The sequence below is a fragment of the Xenopus laevis genome, chromosome 1L, assembly GCF_017654675.1.
Source record: "Xenopus laevis strain J_2021 chromosome 1L, Xenopus_laevis_v10.1, whole genome shotgun sequence".
Lineage (NCBI taxonomy): Eukaryota > Metazoa > Chordata > Amphibia > Anura > Pipidae > Xenopus > Xenopus laevis.
This window is the reverse complement of record NC_054371.1, coordinates 145060586-145079837: the sequence shown is the minus strand read 5'-3', so window position 1 is coordinate 145079837 and position 19252 is coordinate 145060586. Positions and strand designations below refer to the sequence as shown.

At 39.2% G+C, this 19252-nt stretch overlaps 2 protein-coding genes across 2 annotated transcripts; one reads left to right on the top strand and one right to left on the bottom strand.

Moving 5' to 3' along the window:
* Positions 1–1037: 1037 nt before the first annotated feature.
* ubqln1.L (ubiquilin 1 L homeolog) lies at positions 1038–14454 on the bottom strand. The gene is given in 11 exon segments (NM_001093639.1): positions 1038–1682; positions 2225–2390; positions 3804–3919; positions 4029–4112; positions 6818–6960; positions 7064–7277; positions 8267–8425; positions 8656–8918; positions 9825–9943; positions 10036–10187; positions 14000–14454. Coding segments are annotated over 11 exon segments (1695 nt in total). The 5' UTR covers positions 14126–14454; the 3' UTR covers positions 1038–1529.
* Positions 14407–18482, top strand: c15orf40.L (chromosome 15 open reading frame 40 L homeolog; the record flags this gene model as incomplete). The annotated part of the gene is given in 4 exon segments (NM_001095752.1): positions 14407–14716; positions 17150–17276; positions 17394–17521; positions 18129–18482. Coding segments are annotated over 4 exon segments (366 nt in total). The 3' UTR covers positions 18225–18482.
* Between the last annotated feature and the right edge of the window lie 770 nt (positions 18483–19252).

Genomic DNA, 19252 nt, shown 5'->3' with positions numbered 1-19252 from the left:
GGATTTCTAAGCAACCCAAGACACAGGGTGCTCCATCTGGACAAATGGTGGTAATTAGTGTTCACAGTACTGTCAAGTGTGCAGTTTACTACTTACCAAATGAATCACACATGGATTGAAATAGAAACACAAACCAGAAAAAGCTTTGAATACAGAGCCTGCTTTCAGGCACTCTGTTTTATCATTATATTTTCCCAACATTCTATTTATGCATATGACTCCGCAAATCAATTTAGTTTGTTTTCTGTGTTTGCAGCAACATTGATTTATTAAAGAGTTGCATATACTAGTGCTACTGCCTCAAACAGGATTCAACCCCAAATATTGCCACAAACACTGAACTTTCCTTTTGACTTGATATTTTTTTTTTAAATAAATGGGGAAACGATTGTTTCTCTTTTTTTTTTTATTTCCTGTGCCAAGGACAAATAACTACAGATAAAAACTCAAGATTATCTGTTTGTACAAGGCTGTTAAAATGAATTGAAATAGCATGTGAATTTTGGAAAATATGGCAAAAACAAAGACCCAGATAAGTCAGGCTATGCCATATAGATCACCATGAAATGTTACATTTCAGAGGCCTTCACTACAAATTAAGTGTCTAGGAATGGATTTGGTTAAATTTGGCATAATGGCATACAAAATAAGCTACACTAAACAGTTTTACAAGAATTTTTGTCAATGAGTAAAGGCGTAGCTTAACAATTTGTTCCAGAGTATCACTAACATAGTGATTAACTAAATAGGAGTCTATTTAAAGTGAAAAGTTCCTCGTTAAGGATGTTTCTTTGTATCTATTTGACAAGATTGATTCTGTTGCACATACTTGCTATACTGCATTTTATTAAAGACAAGTTTGTGATTGTGTGTGTGGGGGGTGTTTTCTGGGTTTATTTTGTCATGTTGCAAAAGAGCATTTGTAGTTTACCCCCCCTCTCCAAAAAAGGAAATGATTAATAAGCAATATGAATCTTACTGCACAATGCTAGCAAAAATACATGCTGAAGTCACAAAAAGCGATATTGCATCACTAATTATAACCTTACATTTTACTTCCTGTATAGTTTGTATTCCACATAAATTACTACAGAAGGCTATTTGTTTAAAGCAAAATACCTTTTAACAGTTGAAAGATTTTTCATGAAACCAGTTAAATCAGGGATAAGCAAGCTGTGGCCTTGCAGATGTCTCATCCAGCCTCAAACTGTTCAACCGCAGCTGGAGGGCCAAAGATTGAATATCACTGGGTTAACCCAACTGCAGAAGCTATTCATTTAAAAAATCACGAGGCAATGCAGCAGGAAAAAGGGGGTACAGGTGTTGCCTGATGCATGCAGCACATCCAAATGAAACCTAATCCTCACTTTCTCAGAAAAACAACTATGCTTCACCCTAAGCTCTAATGCATCTGGTTTGGAACAAGAAGGAAATCTGTGAGTCCAATTGAAATAAAGCAGGTGTTTTATCCAGACTGAAGAGCCATTATCAAAAATAAATTACACTTTGTTTCTTGTGGGGAAACATTGCTATGATGGTTGAGAGCCCAGTAGTCGTTCAATAGCTGCATTGATGTCGCCGCCAGTGGCTATTAAAGCTTGTATGTTAGCTTCTCTGTTTAAAAATCCCATCGCAGTTAGTTGTTCAAGCTGTGGCTGAAACCGGACTTCTGGGTTCTGATTCTGCAAGGGATAGACCAGAAAAAAATAGTAAGTTGGGACTTAGCAATGCATACCAATACCCCAATTCTTGTACAGAGCCGATTAATAGGTTTGTGTTTCACATGAAATGCTAAATTGTTTAGAATGAGGTAAACAATGCACGTTTATTTAAGCATTTAACTAAGGGCCGCTGACAACAATGGAGAAAGAATGTCGCAAATCAGCCTAGTCCTATGTGCTCTTTTGCTATACCAGTCATCTGCGAATGTAAAACAAATACAATTTTGTAAAAAGCCTCTCATGGCAATACAGCTTTTAAATGGACAGCCTTGTAACAGAATATTGGTGGGGGGGGGGAAAGAGGGCTGATATAAAGGCCTCAGTCAACAATAGCAAAGCTTTATGGATAGCAGCTATACGGAGTTACATTTTGCTAGTAAAAACTGCAACATTACACAATGGTGTGTTAAAGCATTTGCAAACATGCTTCACACAAACAATTTTATACAAGCGATCTTTGGCTGTAATGTAATATACACTTCTGATCAGATAAGATGTCTCACCTGCGGGTTAGCACCAGAAAGGGCTTGCAGCATTTGCTCAACAAACTGCTGATGCCCTGCTTCAGATAATCCCGACAGTGGACTTGAATTTTCTGTGGGTGCGGGAGAAGGAACACTTGCAGGTGATGAATTAGCACTTCCCAGTCCACCAAAAGGGGGATTTACTCTACAGAGAAACCATAAATTGGTATATAAGGTATAACAAATATACAGTTGAAATAAAAATGTGCTATATTATGGCAAGATGCATCCATGTTGTATTAATAGGAGTTTTTTCAATAATGGCTCATGGTAATACTCTGATTAAACCCAATTGCTCATTGCAATGCTTTGCTACAGAACTATATAAAACTATAACACAAAGAACTACTGTTCTACTGTTGAACCTGATGTTGTATGTTGAGCCCAATATAGCGTAAAAAGACAGCTTTATGACGTATAATTGTGTATAACAAAGCTTTGTATCATAGTATACAAGGCGGCTTTATAATCTGTAATCCTGTATAATGAAGCTTTTTGCAAGAGAAATCATGGGAACTAATCAACTCAATGACCGAATACTTGTTCTTTATTCTTATTCTGGATATTTTCATATGTATTCTCTAATATGTGTATGATTTCTGAAGTCGTTATCAGACTCTTCTTTATTATAGCTAGGGGCACAATATGCTATTCAGCTACCAGTTAGCCAAGATAAGATCTTTGCTTCGGATGTGCTTGTTGGGAGTCTGGCCAGATCCTGATGAGCGCATGGGAAGCAAGATCTGTTATTAACCAAATTATTATATCTTTTTACTAAATTACTATATGAGCTCATTGTTTGCTAAGCCTATGTAAACTGGGGGTCTCCATTCGGTCGGCTGAGATTCGCTTGTGGAGTTTACGCGTGACAACAAGGCCTGTGGTATAGCCACAGGATCTTTGGAGCTGTTTGAGCCTCGATCTGCGGACTGTTTTGTGGATCTCCCAGTCTTGAAGGCAGCGAGGTGTTGCTTGCATACTTTGCTCACTCGGTAATGTATATCTTTTTCATTCTATGTATGTAATAAAAATCTTTGCTTATATACCTAGCCAGTGTGTTTCAATTACTTCCGAGAGACTCATAGAACCACAATTAAAACACGTTTATCTCCTTATGGCCAATTGATTTTAGGTATGCATGTAGAGATTCAGAGAAGCAACAAAAAACTAACGAAGAAAGAATGTAAACTGCTGTTGGCAAAACATACGCAGTGCATTGTAACCCGAACTACAAAATTACTACACAAAAAACAGGTGACACATATGCTTTCCCAAGGAAAGCACTTCCAAGAGATTAGTCACCTGCAACAGAGTAAATTTACCATGGGTGAATTATCCAGCAGTACACTACCAAATTTCCAAAACACTGCTCCAGAAATCTGCAAACTTTAAATTACAAAACTAAAAAGTCCACTAAAAGTAGTTTTACCCCAGAAAAATGTAGAACATTTTTACCCATGTCTTACTTCTGGTTTGGTTGATGTTAATTCAGCATAGGATAGAAAAGTGTATTAATGTGTAGTTATGTGTGTTATTAACAGTAGGCTGTATGGCAAACCTTGGCACAAGAGATGGAGCTTCAGTAGCAAGAGTTTGCAACCCTTGCTGGATCTGCAGTAAAGCCTGCATTGCTCTTGGATTTGACATTGCTGATAAAGTTTCAGGGTTCTGCATCTGAAAATAAGATTACATAAAAGAAAAAATATAATTCTGGAGCAAAAAATAATAAAAAATCAGCAATTGTATTTTAAAAACACATTATTTAAATATATATTCTTCTTACTTGTTGAAGGAAAAATGGAAGCTGCTGTCTCATCTGTTCTTGCAGTTGAGGATTTCCAGAAAAGAGAGGATTATTTTGCATAACCTGATGAGCAAAAGCAAATATATTTATGTCAGGTATTACAATTTAAATATTCACAGTATAGTTTTTCATACACAACAAATAGCTAAAATACCCAATAAGAAATATATATTATATTAACCCATTATGTTGACAGGTCTTAAAGGGGTTGTTCACCTTGTATTCTATGACAATTTGCAATTGGTTTTAATTTTTTTATTATTTGTGACTTTTGAGTTATTCAGATTTTAATTCAACAGCTCTCCGGTTTGCAATTTCAGCCATCTGGTTGCTAGGGTCCAAATTACCCTATGCACAATGAATTGATTTAAATAACAGACTAGAATATGAATAGGAGAGGGCCTGAATAGAAAGATGAGTAATACAAGTTGCTATAATAATAATATATTTGCAGCCTTACAGAACATTTGCTTTTTAGATGGGGTCAGTGACTCCCATTTGAAAAATGGAAAGAATCAGAAGAAGGCTAATAACTAAAAAAAAAAGAGAAAAAAATGAAGACCAATTGAAAAGTTGCTTAGAATTGGCCAGTCTATAACATACTAAAAGTTAACTTAAGGCTAAGGCCACACTAGGCGATAGCGCCGCGATTTGACTCGCGGCGACTTTTCGCCGCGACTTTTAAGCCGCAATCGCTGGGGAAACTTTTGCGCTGGCGTCTATGGGGAATCGCGAAAAATCGCCAGCGTAAAAACACACGCGGCGATCTTGTTTCTATTGTCGCTCGAAATCGCCTAGCGAGGCAATTTCGAGCGACAGTAGAGAAAAGATCGCCGCGTGTGTTTTTACGCTGGTGATTTTTCGCGATTCCCCATAGACGCCAGCGCAAAAGTTTCCCCAGCAATTGCGGCTTAAAAGTCGCGGCGAAAAGTCGCCGCGAGTCAAATCGCGGCGCTATCGCCTAGTGTGGCCTTAGCCTAAAGGTGAACAACACATTTAAGTAACATTTAGCACTGCACATTCTACCCAGATCCCAGCTAAACTTTTACAAATTACTTATATTCTTTTGTATAAGAAATGTGAATAAATCAACCATCTATGTGACCTTTGAATCATGGTGTGGGCTAGGTACCCTGCACGTCCATTGCAGGCAAACCTTAATGATACAGGTTACAGTGACAGGTCAATTCCATGCTTTATACTTTGTTGCAACAGTTTGGGGAAAGTTCTTTCCTGTGTCAGCACCATAATCCCCCCGATGAACAATGTGACCCTGACCTCTACACAACTGAACACCTGTTGGAAGAACTGGAACGCTTGCTACAAGCCATGTCTGATTTCCCAATATCTGTACCCAACTTCACTAATAATCCTGTGGCTGAATAAAAAAAATTCCTATAATTTTCCAAAATATAGTGAAAAGCCTTCTCAGGAAAACTTGCAACGGGAGGACCAACTTCATTTAAAACAATGCTTTGGCATTGAAATGTTAAGACAAGCAGGTGACTGGACTCGCCATATAGTTTATAACTGGAACTTAAAGTCCTTTTTCTGCACTTGTAGAACTGTGGCTCACCCGGTACAGAACGGACTAAAAACACAAGTTATTTTCTTAGAGGTTTAAAGGTTTTAAAGAAATACAAATATAATGCAGTGTTGCCCTTCACTGGTAAAACTGCTGTGTTTGCTTCAGAAACACTACTATTGTTTATATAAATAAGCTGCTGTGTAGCAATGGGGACAGCCATTCAAAGGAGAAAAGGCTCAGGTTACACAGCAGATAAGTTCTGGAGAACATAATGGTATTATCTGTTATCCACTATTAAACCTGTGCCATATAGACTTTTTTAAATTTCCACCATTGCTACACAGCAGCTTTTTTATATGAACTATAGTAGTGTTTCTGAAGCAAACACAGCAGTTTTACCAGCAGTGCAGGGTAACGGTACATGACATTTTCATTACTTTAAAACACTTTCATTTTTTGGTGTTACTATTCCTTTAAAGGGATCTTGTCATCAGAAAACATGTTTTTTTCAAAAAGCATCAGTTAATAGTGCTACTCCAGCAGAATTCTGCACTGAAATCCATTTCTCAAAAGAGCAAACAGATTTTTGTACATTCAATTTTGAAATCGGACATGGGCTAGACATTTTGTCAATTTGCCAGCTGCCCCTGGTCATGTGATGTGTGCCTGCACTTTAGGAGAGAAATGCTTTCTGGCAGGCTGCTGTTTTGTCTTCTCAATGTAACTGAAGGAGTCTCAGTGGGACATGGGTTTTTACTATTGAGTGTTGTTCTTAGATCTACCAGGCAGCTGCTATCTTGTGTTAGGGAGCTGTTATCTGGTTACCTTCCCATTGTTCTTTTGTTTGGCTTCTGGGGGGGGAAAGGGAGGGGGTGATATCACGCTAACTTGCAGTAAAGAGTGATTGAAGTTTATCAGAGCACAAGTCAAATGACTTGGGCCAGCTGGGAAATTGACAATATGTCTAGCCCCATGTCAGATTTCAAAATTGAATATAAAAAAAATCTGTTTGCTCTTTTGAGAAATGGATTTCAGTGCAGAATTTTGCTGGATCAGCACTATTAACTGATTCATTGTGAAAAAAAATTTTTTTTCCCCCCATGACTATATCCCTTTAAGCAGAAGAAACACAACTCAAATACCCGAGGAGGAGGCTAGGAAACACTTGGCATGAATAAACATATCCATTGAGAATATGGCTGTTAAGTTTGCATCTGTTTTGTGAAAAACAAATACTTACCTGGGCTGCAAGTTCAGGATTTTGGCCAAGAGACTGCATCATGCTTCTCATGTATGGTGCAGACAACATATTCTGCATTAGCTGAGGATTCTCTGTAATCTGTTGCATTAAACTCTGCATACCAGGGGTATTAAACATGCCAGCTTTAATTGGAAAAAGAAACATTATTTCAAAGATACATTTCAGTACATTTTAATGCTGCTGGCGGTGGGGTGATTAATGCAAATTATACAAAAAAAAACAAACCTCCCAAATTAGGTAGAGTAGAGCTTGAAGTTGTTGTGGTGGCATTGCTTCCTGTGCTGTTTACTTCTGTAGTGTTCCCAGTGGATGTAGACCCTGCAGTGCTAGAAGCAGGAGCCCATGGGTTTGGTAAAGGATCTCTGTTTTCTGTTCGAGAAGGTTGGTTGTCTGCATTTGATGCATCGCTTACAAGGGAAGCAAATGGATTCCCGCCAAACTGAAAAGTGAATTTTAGTGTTACTTTACAAATAGTTGGTGAAAGCACTGTATGGAACAGCCCGAAAGCTGAAAGTAGTTTAACCCTTATTTGACACAAATCACAATCTATAGTAGAATAAAATTACCTTAATGCCCAATGATTCTTTTTTAATCATTAACTGGGCAAACCCTTGATAAAAAAAAAACCCTACCCCCACCCCACATAGACCCTCCCTCCTCCCCCAAGCCTAGCTGCTACCCCGGCAAATGCACCTAACTTTTTACTTACCCCTCGGTGCAGATTCAGGGTTTGGAGTTCACGGCAGCCATTTTCCGGGTCTTCGGTAATTTGAGAATGGGACGGTAATTGCCGAAGTGCTGCAAGAAGACACAAAGACCCGGAAGATGGCTGGCGTAAACTCTGATGCAGGGATCTGCACCGAGTGTGTGTGTCTGCAGGGCTGTGATTGGCTATCCCCCTCCAACTGTGCTTCTGTTAGGGACCATTAGAGCACCCCTCATTTGAAACACAAACAGGGACTGTAACAGATTTATATAGAGCTCCAATAAAGCGAACATTTTTAAACATAATATAAATTTTTAGCTCAAAGTTAAACCAGCACCATGCAGTAAATTATTCATTATTGCCTACAAGATTGGAGGGGTTTTTAGTTATGCTATATGCCTTTAATCTATGTCAGGCATCATGATTACTGACCCAACATGCCACGGGATACATTACAAACCCCAAGTGTGGAAAGGGTTTAACCACCCTTCACATTTATGAATAATAAAAAAGTTCAAAGTTCTTCTTGCTTGTATCCTTGCAGTAATACAAAACATACAATATCCATTTTAAAGTGGGCTTCATGACTGTACCTCATTTATTACACATATTTAACAGATGGGATGGTTGGAAGATGATGAGAAAGAAAACAAATTAGTTTATAAGGGTTAGATTCTATTCCACTTCACCTATATTTCCACACGCAGTAGAGCTTGCATTACCTGTTCTTGGGCAGCATTCAGCATGGGTTCCTGGATGTCTGTATACATCCTTCTCAGGGCATTATAACCACCAGGGATGCTTTCTAAATTACTCAGTGCTCTGTCCTGGTTCCTCATCATCTCTTGCATCATTGCTGGATTTCTAGCAAGTTCTAATGTCTTTAAAATAAATATCGTGCAACAGTTATCAACATTTTTCTTTGAAATACATACCCTAACCTTTACTGTATCAAACCACTAAAGCAAACACAAAAATAAGTAATTCTTCAAATGAACATAAAATTTAAATTACATATAACAGCTGCTCCTTTTTTAATGCTCCCAAGTAAAGGTTCTATGTAAAGTTAGACTACATTTATTCTGAATACAGATTATAAGAAAGCACATACCTGCCGCATTATATCCGGGTTATTAAGCATATGGTTTATTTCTGGATTCCGCTGGATTAACTGTTGCATTTGTGGATTTGCCATTATCAATTGCCTCATGAGGTCAGGATTAGAAAGCATACTCTGAACAAATGGATTCTCCATGATCTGAACCATCATTTCTGGGTTGGACATAAGCTGCTGCTGCATCTGACTTTGGAGTTCAGAAAAATTGGATGAATTCATACCCAGGCTGCTCAGCCCTGCTAGTCCACCTAGTCCTCCTAAACAGGAACAAGAAGGAAGTAATATTGGATTTTGAAAGTACTATTTTGCTTTAGGGGGATCCAAAACAGTGGCTGGTGGTCCTACCCTAAACATCAGCTAGGGTGAGATATGTTTTTATTTTGTTATAGATATTAATGCTTGTACAGGTAAGGGGGCCTGTAATACAGAACTCTCAGGAGCTGGTGCTTTCTGGATAACAGATCTTTCCATAACTTGGACCTAAAGTCTATTAGAAAACTGTGTAAACATTAAATAAACCCAATAAGCTGGTTTTCTTCCAATAAGGATTAATTGTATATTTGATTGGATCAAGTACAAGGTACTGATTTATTATTACAGAGATTTTTAAAAACGTGGATTTGGATAAAACAGAGTCTATGGGAGAAGGCTTTTCTGTAATTCACAGCTTTCTGGACAACAGATCCCATAATTGTATCTTGGAAAACACTGTGTTGATACAAAGTGCCAGCCTATGGCCAGCAATGTGTATGAATTTCAAAGGCTCTTGAACAAGATAATCAGCTAAGACAATCACTACAAGGTTCCCTTGGTGTCAGCAATGCATTTATTTATAAGGGCTCATATCCCGTACCCAAGAGCAGTGGACAGCAGAACTAGGGTCAACAGAGGACAGATCATGGTGGATGAACTAGCTGACCATGTAATTTAAGACTAAAACCTAGCTAATTCAGAGCTACAACACTCAGCAATCAGCTGAGCTAAAAATGGTATGTTGGGGGGATGGGATATGAGAGGCTGTAGGTAGGAGGCAATTTTTTGGCATTAGACTGCCAAAAATCTTAGAATGACATCATTTTATTATAGCTGTATCGCCAAGATCAGGTATATCAAAAATATATATAGCTATGTGAAACAGCACTGATTGAAGGTAATAATCTTACCTAAGCCAAAAGGAGTGCTTGTGGTTGTTGATGTTGTACTGGTACTACTACTTGATGTGGTAGAGTTGGTTGTGGATGTACTGGAGCTGCTTGCCTGAGAAGCTGTTGCAGCCTGTGATCTAGGGTAAAAATGTATTAAAGCAATTTTTAAAACGGAGTAACACAAATTATACAGAAAATAGCAAATGTGAAAATGGAATCAAGTTTTTACCGGTTCTGGGTTTTGATGACAAGGTGAACTGTCAGCCCATCGTGGATTCCATGTTGGCTAAGGGTGTCTTGGTCTTTTAAAATCTTCCCAGCAAATATTAAGACAAGTTGTTCTGTGCTGGCTTTAAAGCGCTTGGAGATATCCTCCTTGAACTACAAAAAAAAAAGTGTCATATAGTCAGGAAAACCAGAATTAGCATTTCTGCCAAGACGTCTTTTTTTTTTTTTTTATGGATACCAACATCACTTTAGAAAACAATGTGAAGGGAAGCGACTAAACAGCGACTAAACAGCAAGGGAAATCCCAAACAGATTCAAAGTAATCAACCTTTTCTGTGACTACAGGCAAATGAAAGACATTGATATGGAGCTTAATATTTATATAAGACCACAAGTCTTTCTAGAAATGTATCAAATTAAAGAAAATAGGATGCGTTATCCAGAATCCAGAGAACGGATCTTTCTGTAATTTGGATCTTCATGCCTTAAGAAGCGAAGGTTAGTGCTACTGCCACATAAAAATAAATAAATGTGGTACCACTTAGAAAAAGTATTAAAACAAAAAATACCAATTGAAGTAAAGAATGAAGGAGAAAACACTCACAGTTCACCTCAGTCCCAAGGTGCAAAGTCAAAATTACTGTGTCCAAACGGAATGTGAGGGTCTCCAAAAAACACGAAAACAAAAGTAAAAAAGTAGAAAATTTATTAGGACATGATACCTAACGCGTTTCGTGCCTATTGGGGCACTTACTCAATAGGCACGAAACGCGTTAGGTATCATGTCCTAATAAATTTTCTACTTTTTTACTTTTGTTTTCGTATTTTTTGGAGACCCTCACATTCCGTTTGGACTCAGTCCCAAGGTGCAAAGTCAAAATTACTGTGTCCAAACGAAATGTGAGGGTCTCCAAAAAATACGAAAACAAAAGTAAAAAAGTAGAAAATTTATTAGGACATGATACCTAACGCGTTTCGTGCCTATTGAGTAAGTGCCCCAATAGGCACGAAACGCGTTAGGTATCATGTCCTAATAAATTTTCTACATTTTTACTTTTGTTTTCGTATTTTTTGGAGACCCTCACATTCCGTTTGGACACAGTCTTCATGGCTTAAGCCTACTAAAAAAATAATGTAAACATTAAATAAAACCAATACACTGGTTTTGCTTCCAATAAGGTTTAATTGTATCTTAATTTGGATCATGTAAACGGTACTGTTGTATTATTTTAGAGAAAGTGGAAATAATTTTTACAAATTTAAATTATTTGGATAAAATTGAGTCTATGAGAGACAGCCTTTCTGTAATTCTGAGCTTTCTGGATAACAGGTTTCCGGATAACCAATCCCATAATTGTAGACCACATATTTAGTCACTTTTCCTATGAAGAATACATATACTTTATATCATGGGATTATAGCCATATGAAACAGTTACAAATCTACAGTCCATTCTGCTGACTCATATGAGTCATAGTGCTGACACACAAACCAAGGACATGCATTCATTCTAGGTTACATCAGAGAATGAACAGAGCTGTGTCTTTTACTCCCACACGAACAGCTAAAAACTACATTTTCCCCCTTTTGGTCATTGTTGTCAGGTGATCAGCGAATGAGCACATTGATGGCTTTATATTTATTTGCCACAGGTACAGGGTCCCGTAATCCACAACTTTAACTAAATTTTGTCTTTTAGTCACAAGAATTCCAGATAACAAATCCCATAACTATACAATTAAAAGCAAAGTCAGCCCTTAACGGCAGATCTATCAAAATGGGAGTTTAGAATTTAAGAATTACTCACCCACATTCTATTAATTCCTATGGGATTTTTAGACGTATTTATCAATGGGTCAAAAGTGAAAATTTAGAACGCACCATTTGATAAATGTTTCCAAAAACCCCAGGTGAATTTTTATTTATTAAAATCTAAATTCATATTTTGATAAATCTTCCCCTTAATGGTCATTTGCCCATTTTGAACAAAAACTCTATTTTATTTGTATTATAAGTTTATTGGTTTCATCCTGAACACAAATGCCTATACCTTTACTTGATCATCAGAAAATATATGTAATGTTACTATAAATTAAATGATTGCATTCGTCCGAAAAGTCAAGCTATATTTTGAAAAAGCATTTTGTTGCTGTAGGTAACAAGTCATTAGTTCCTAATACAGGAATGGGTTCCGTTATCCAGAAACCTGTTATCCAGCAAGCTCCGAATAACTAAAAGGCCATGTCACATAGCCTCGATTTTATCCAAATAATCTAAATTTTAAAAAAATATTTTATTTTTCTCTGTAATAATAAGACAGTACCTTGTACATAATCCAAACTAATATATAATTAATCCTTATTGGAAGCAAAACCAGTCTGTTGGGTTTATTTAATGTTTAAACGATCTAGTAGACTTTAAGGAGAATTCAACCTGTGGGCAAAAATACCCGTATCCCTCCTCCATGCCCCATACTTACCCCTCGTCGCAGATTCTTCCAGCAAAGTTCCACGCATCCATCTTCTGTGTCCTCTGTAAGCTGACTGAGAGATTGGTATTTCTGCACACGAGCAGTTTGCGACAACTGCGCATGCTCAGAATTACGCTGAAATTGCCGATCTCTCAGTCAGCTTACAGAGGACGCGGAAGATGGATGCATGGAACTTTGCTGGAAGAATCTGTGACGAGGTGAGTATGGAGTATGGGGCATTTCCCCCCCCCGGGGGGGGTAGTAGTTAGCCTAGGGGGAGGAGGGTCTACGTCAGGGGTATCCAAACTTTTGGCTCGCAGGGCCACATTGGAAAAAGAAAAATTGTCAGGGGCCACACATGAAATACACAAACACGTTTGATTTGTAAAAGTAAAGGAAATACACAGAAAAGAACTACAATGCCAATTGGATAACCAAATGGAGCTATACACTGGAATATGGGACACCTGGATATTAAACAGACTTATTATTATATTATTATTACTAAGTGGGCAATGGGCAGAGTCCCCCCTCCTCCTCCTATATCCTTTGCGACATGATGCCTCCTCGGGAACCAAGCTGGGCCGCATTCATATGCATCCTGGGCCGCAGTTTGGACACCCCTGGTCTACGTGGACTGGGGGGTACGGTTTTTTTTGCCCACAGGTTGAATTCTTCTTTAAGGTATGGATATCCAAATTATGGAAAGATCTGTTATCCAGAATGCTTGGGACCTGGGCTTTTCCAGATAACAGTTCCAATAATTACACAACGTAACATCCAACTGATACATTATCTTCAGTGGCCAATTAACGTGCCCAAAATTAGTGATACATGAGTAGTGCTGCCATCACCACCACACTGATGATCCCATAACCAAATGTCCTTCCTTCAAATTTTAGGGCAAAGAAACGTGATTATGGGTGTTTTATTGTCCGAGTGGCTAATAATTCCAATGAAAATGACATTTTTCCGAGTGACAGAGCCAGGCCCACGAGTGTACCCAATGGATCCAGGCAATTACCATACCAGGCAGGGATTGTAGGCATTACGTTGCTCTCCTTGCAACTTCTTGCACGACAAATCACCTGCAACTGAAGCGGGTCACTGTCCTTAAGGACGAGTTAAAACGATAACGACAGTGACAAAGCAATGTGATTACCTGCACCCTCAATCTGCCTGAAAACAACTCAACTGGGGGGAGGGGAGGGGTAAAGAAAAGTTAGGCCAAAATATACATTCATCATACTGTAGGACTGCATTCTTCTAGAGGAGTCAGAGGGATTTTTTTCTGAATTATTTAAAAAAAAAATGACCTTTGCTCTGTGCCACCATTCAAACTGCCATCTGCTCTCTACACTAATAGTTTGAGGGCGATAAGAACCATTAGATAATGACAAGCCGTGACACTGCACAAATACAAGTGAACGCTCAGGCTACACTGGCAGAAGCAGGAAAGAGCAGAGAGTTTAAGGAAAGACTTTCGGGGACTCACCTCCCTGATGCTGCTACTTTCGGGTACGGCGAATTCCTCTTTCTCTTTGGGGGTTTTTACTGTCACTTTAATGATGCGAGCAGGGTCGGAGGATGATGGGGTAGAGCAACTTGGGGGGTCCGACATGGTTCCAACAAGTGACAGGAAGCGGTCCCTTGAGTGCTACGTATCTGAGTCAGTGTTCCCAGTGCTTATATGCGCCGCACGCTGGGGCAAATCTGTGACTTGCAGGTAGCGGCTCTGATACAGAGCTATGTTACAGACGCCCACTAGCAGCAGCCCAGGTTCACACTGTATACAATTTAGATCAGTGGGGCTGGAGTCTTACACTTAATGCCTCTCTCTTTTGGGCAGTTTTGGCGCAGCTAAAGGCCGCATTGACTTCCTCATCCGCTGACGTCACGTAGCCGCGGAGCACGTCGGGACACCGAAGCCTGGACTTTGCTCGGCTGCGGTTCTAGAGAACAACTCCTGCGTTGTTTCCGTACCGTGGCGCGTCTTAATGACGTTGTTGAGAGTTAGCTCTTGGGAGGGGATGAAAACATCACGCGTAGACTTTTGGGGAGATTCTATAAATTTATTGTAAAGCACAGGGCCTGTTTACTTGCGTTTATACGAGTTGCCCCGGCACAGGGGATGTATGGGAATCCCGCTGGGAATCTGAATAAGCGACTTATTTGCGTGACCTGTCGTGCTCTCGCTATGCCCAGGAAGGAGGTGAATGGAAGTCCTGGTTAATTCTATATCCTTTAAAAGGGCATGGATTGACAGAGACCTCTGATGTTGTGGAGACGTTTCGCTGCTGTTTGTCTCTATACCTGTGTGTGACCCCGTTTAACTTTTTTCTCTTCCTGAGACACAAAATCAGTGGTCAGAGTCTATTATCACACAGTAACCCAATAATAATAATAATGATTGCCCTGCGATGTGTTACCTGTGGGAAGGAAGGTACCACTGGCCATTTTATGGGGTAAAGTAATAGTTGCAAACTTTGCACCAGGTCTCTAATACCAAACAGGTGTAAATATTACAGGCTGCAGGGCACACAGTGTTCTCTGCGGATTATTCTCAAAGCTACTGTATGCAGTGTTGGACTGGGATGCCAGGGGCCCACCAGAAAACCTTAGACCAGGGGCCCACCCGTAGTAATATTATTCTTCCTCTCCTCACTCAACCTCTATAGTCTCTTTTCTTTACATCCTATAATACTATAATCTATTATTCCATCTATTTAGCCTCTTTGTTCTCAATGGAATAGGCATGAAATAGGCCTAATGTTTAGCAGCATGAGGGTCCACTGATACCTGGGCCCCCCGGGAGTTTTCCTGGTATCCCGGTGGGCCAGTCCGACACTAACTGTATGGCTGACCATACTCTATGCCAGTGATCTCCAACCCGTGGTTCGTGAGCAACATGTTGCTCATCAACTCCTTGGAGGTTTCTTTCAGTTAGGGATGCACCGAATCCAGGATTCGGTTCGGGATTCTGCCTTTTTCAGCAGTATTCGGCCGAATCCATCGCCAGGCTGAACCAAATCCGAATCCTATTTTGCATATGCAAATTAGGGGGCGGGGAGGGAAATTGTGTGACTTTAAAGGTGGCCATACACGGGCCGATAAAAGCTGCCGACAGACCGAGTCGGCAGCTTATTGGCCCGTGTATGGGGGCCCCCAACGGGCTTCCCCGATTAAAAATCCCGTCGGATCACGGCCGCATCTGTTCGTTGATGCGGTCTCGCGATCCGACCGCCCGTTTGCGAACGCTAGGATCCGATCGTTGGGCCCTAGGGCCCACAATCGGATCAGCCCGATATTGCCCACCTCAAGGTGGGCATATCGGAGGGAGATCCGCTCGTTTGGCGACATCGCCAAACGAGCAGATCTATCCATGTATGGCCACCTTTAGTCACAAAACAAGGAAGTAAAAAATGTTTTCCCCCTTCTCATCTCTAATTTGCATAAACAAATTAGGATTCGGTTCGGTATTCGGCCGAATCTTTCACGAAGGATTCATGGGTTCGGCCGAATACAAAATAGTGGATTCGGTGAATCCCTACTTTCAGTGACCTCAAAGCAGGAGCTTATTTTTGAATTCCTGGCTTGGAGGCAAATTTTGTTGAAGCAAGTCCACATAAGGGCTACAAAACAGCCAATCACAGCCCAGTTTTTGGTAACAATTTTCATGCCTTTGTTGCTCCCTAACTTTATACAATGGAATGTGGCTCAAGCGGTAAAAAAAAAATGTAGGGGATCCCTGCTCTATGCACTAGTCAGTGTGTGACCGCATGTTCACCAATGCCATGTACAGGTGATTTCCCCCCAAAAAGTACAATACTTTTACATATAACTTGTGGAGGGCACCTACTGTTATGTAGGCGGAATGCTATCCACAGGTTGTAGCAGCAGACAGGGTTCGCCATGTGCCATATTTTGAAGCAATCTATTTGCCTGCTGGTGTACATTTTATTAGAATAACCAGTAAAATTTTTCTAATTATTGATTAGAACAAATTGCTGGTTGACTTTTATGTTGTTATTCCAGATCATACTTTTTGTATAAGTAACTGGCATCATGCAGTGCAAGTAAGCTTTCTGGCAAAAAAAAAAAAAGGTTTTTTTTATTCCATATCCCAAACTAAACTGCTCTACACAATATTGTGTGTTTTTAGGTAGCAATAAAGTGGAGAGTTGGACTCGCTTATGAAACCACGGGGTGCAAGAGGAGCAAAACTGAAATAAGAATTTGGTGCAAGAAGTAGAACATGTTTGGTGCAAGGTAGCTAATGCAAGGTTCCCTTGTGCCTGTTGTAGCTTTCTAACTTGAATTGTTAGTGCCAGCCACAACCAGCCACTCAGGAAAACAACTTTTGTACTTCATTCTGAGAGCACAAAGTGCTGCAGGTTCAGGAGTAGCACATAAAAACAGTGTTTTGCACCTTACATTGGATTTAACATATTAGGCTTAATATCCCTTTAAACTTATCCTATTCTGAAGCTGAAATTCTGTCTGTCCTCTCACACTGTATAAGAGCTGCACATTAGTAAACAGCTAAAAACAGGAGTAAACTACTGAAAATCAGGAGTTGGAGCATGACATTGGACAGGAGACATTATATTGAATAGCTATTAATTAAAGTGTAATTTTTTTGTAGGGAAAAGGACTCAAGAAAGATGTATCTCCAGTGGCTCCTGTTACTGGGCCAGTATCAAGAGACAAAACTGGATCAGTTACCATCAGTATACATGCCAAGCCAGGGGCTAAACAAAATGCTATAACCGGTAAATTTATGTAAAATATCAAATATTTTTGTATACACTTTTTAATTGTTACATGCCAGGGTTTTCTGCATTGGTGATGTGAGGAAACTGCTAAAAAAGTAATATTGTCTGTTCTAGATGTGACAGCCGATGCTGTGGGCGTTGCAATTGCAGCTCCTCCGACAGAAGGGGAAGCAAATGCAGAGCTGTGCCGCTATCTTTCGAAGGTTCTGGTGCTAAAGAAGAGTGAAGTGTCCTTGGATAAGGTTTGTACAGTAACTGAAGTTTACACTTTTAATGCTTTTAGAGTACTCAGTCTAATACTGATGCACGCACCATATATAGAGAATATGAACTTGATGAACCCTTTTGCCAAGCCAGTTGTAACATTGTCACACGGATAACACAGGTAAATTCAAAATAAATATATAGTATAGCACAAAGTATAGCACACACTTATGACGTAGAAAAATAAATGTTTAAAACATGACATTTTGGTTCTGCTCAGATAACCTGTCTCTAAAGTGTAGTCATTGAAGTTGGATTTTCTATAAGGTCAAAGCTTCAACCCATGTCATACAGCTGTTTTAATTTTTAGCATAAATATTTCTATCCATTATTTATCCCTCCGATTCCTCTGCATTTACATTATACATTCAGACCACCTAACAGTTGTAGGGCAGCTGTGGGAGGAAGGGGTTGCAACTTGGTGTGGGTAGTATAAAGTGGATATATGTAATGCTCAGAAGTTTTAGCAAACATGCATGGAATGTATATTTGTTTTGTCTAAATACTGAACCATTACTTGTATAAAATAATTATTTGTTGCAGTATCTGTAGCCATAACGCTTTTTTTTTTTGTTTTCCTTACAGGGTGGAAAATCTAGAGAAAAAGTAGTTAAAATTTCTGCATCTATAACCCCAGAGGTTGTTTTAGAAAGGTTAAAGGAAGCGGCTGTACATTCATAGTGAAATTCACAGCCATTGGTCCGTGTGTATTTAACTCATAAGAAGATCCGTTTGAAATAATGTTTTTAGCAGTTGGAAAATGTCTCTGTATGAAAAACTCAGGAATAAGCAATTTCCAGGAATATTAAGGGGGTTATATATCAAATGTATCTCATTATTTCTATTAAAAAAAATCCGACCAACTCCAAATTGCTTATTGGATCTTATTTATCATAGAAAAAGCTAGCTAAAATCGGTTCTGACAAAAAAAAAAAAAAATACGGATTTTTCCGCAATAAAGCCAGATTTTTCCACCAAAAAGTCAATTTTCCCTCCAAAATCTGGCTTTGGGCACCGAAATTAGAAAAAAATCATATTTTTGGTTGAAACTCAGCATGGACCATGATATTGAAATGGGACCTTTGACATTGACTTCTACAGGACTCCGACAGCTTGGAGATGGCGGGTTTTCAGATTTAGACTTTTTTCACCCTCTGGGTATTATAAATTCAGAAAAAAAAGAAAAATCAGACTTTTTTGGTTAAAATTTTTCGTGATTTTTGTATTCAGAGTTTGATAAATAAACCCCTTAATCTTGATGTCTATGGCCTGTTTTGCTTTTCAGTGTCCAGTGTATTTAACTGCAACTGTTTATATTCAAGTTGCTTTAGTTTCAAAGTCTCTGCTGTGTGAAGCGTTGCTTAAGAAAGCTGGTATCCTGATCTGACATATGGACATACACTGGCAGACTCTACTAGTCCAAGTCACCTGCCTATTTAGAACATGAAAATTCCAGCAGCAACCAGTCTCTGCTGATATTTTTTAGGTTTGCTCACCAGTTAGGGCTCTTGCACATGGGCGTAAACGCATTCACTAATTGATTCCATTATATTCTGCCTGGTTGTACTCATAAGCGTTCTGAGTTGCATTTGACTCCATTTGCGTTTTATTGCGTTTGTTTAAATGCAGAATGTTGCATTTCATTGGGCTTGGCACGGGTTCAGTTATCAATAGAACAGTGTTGTGTTTGGATCAGGAAAAAAATGAAC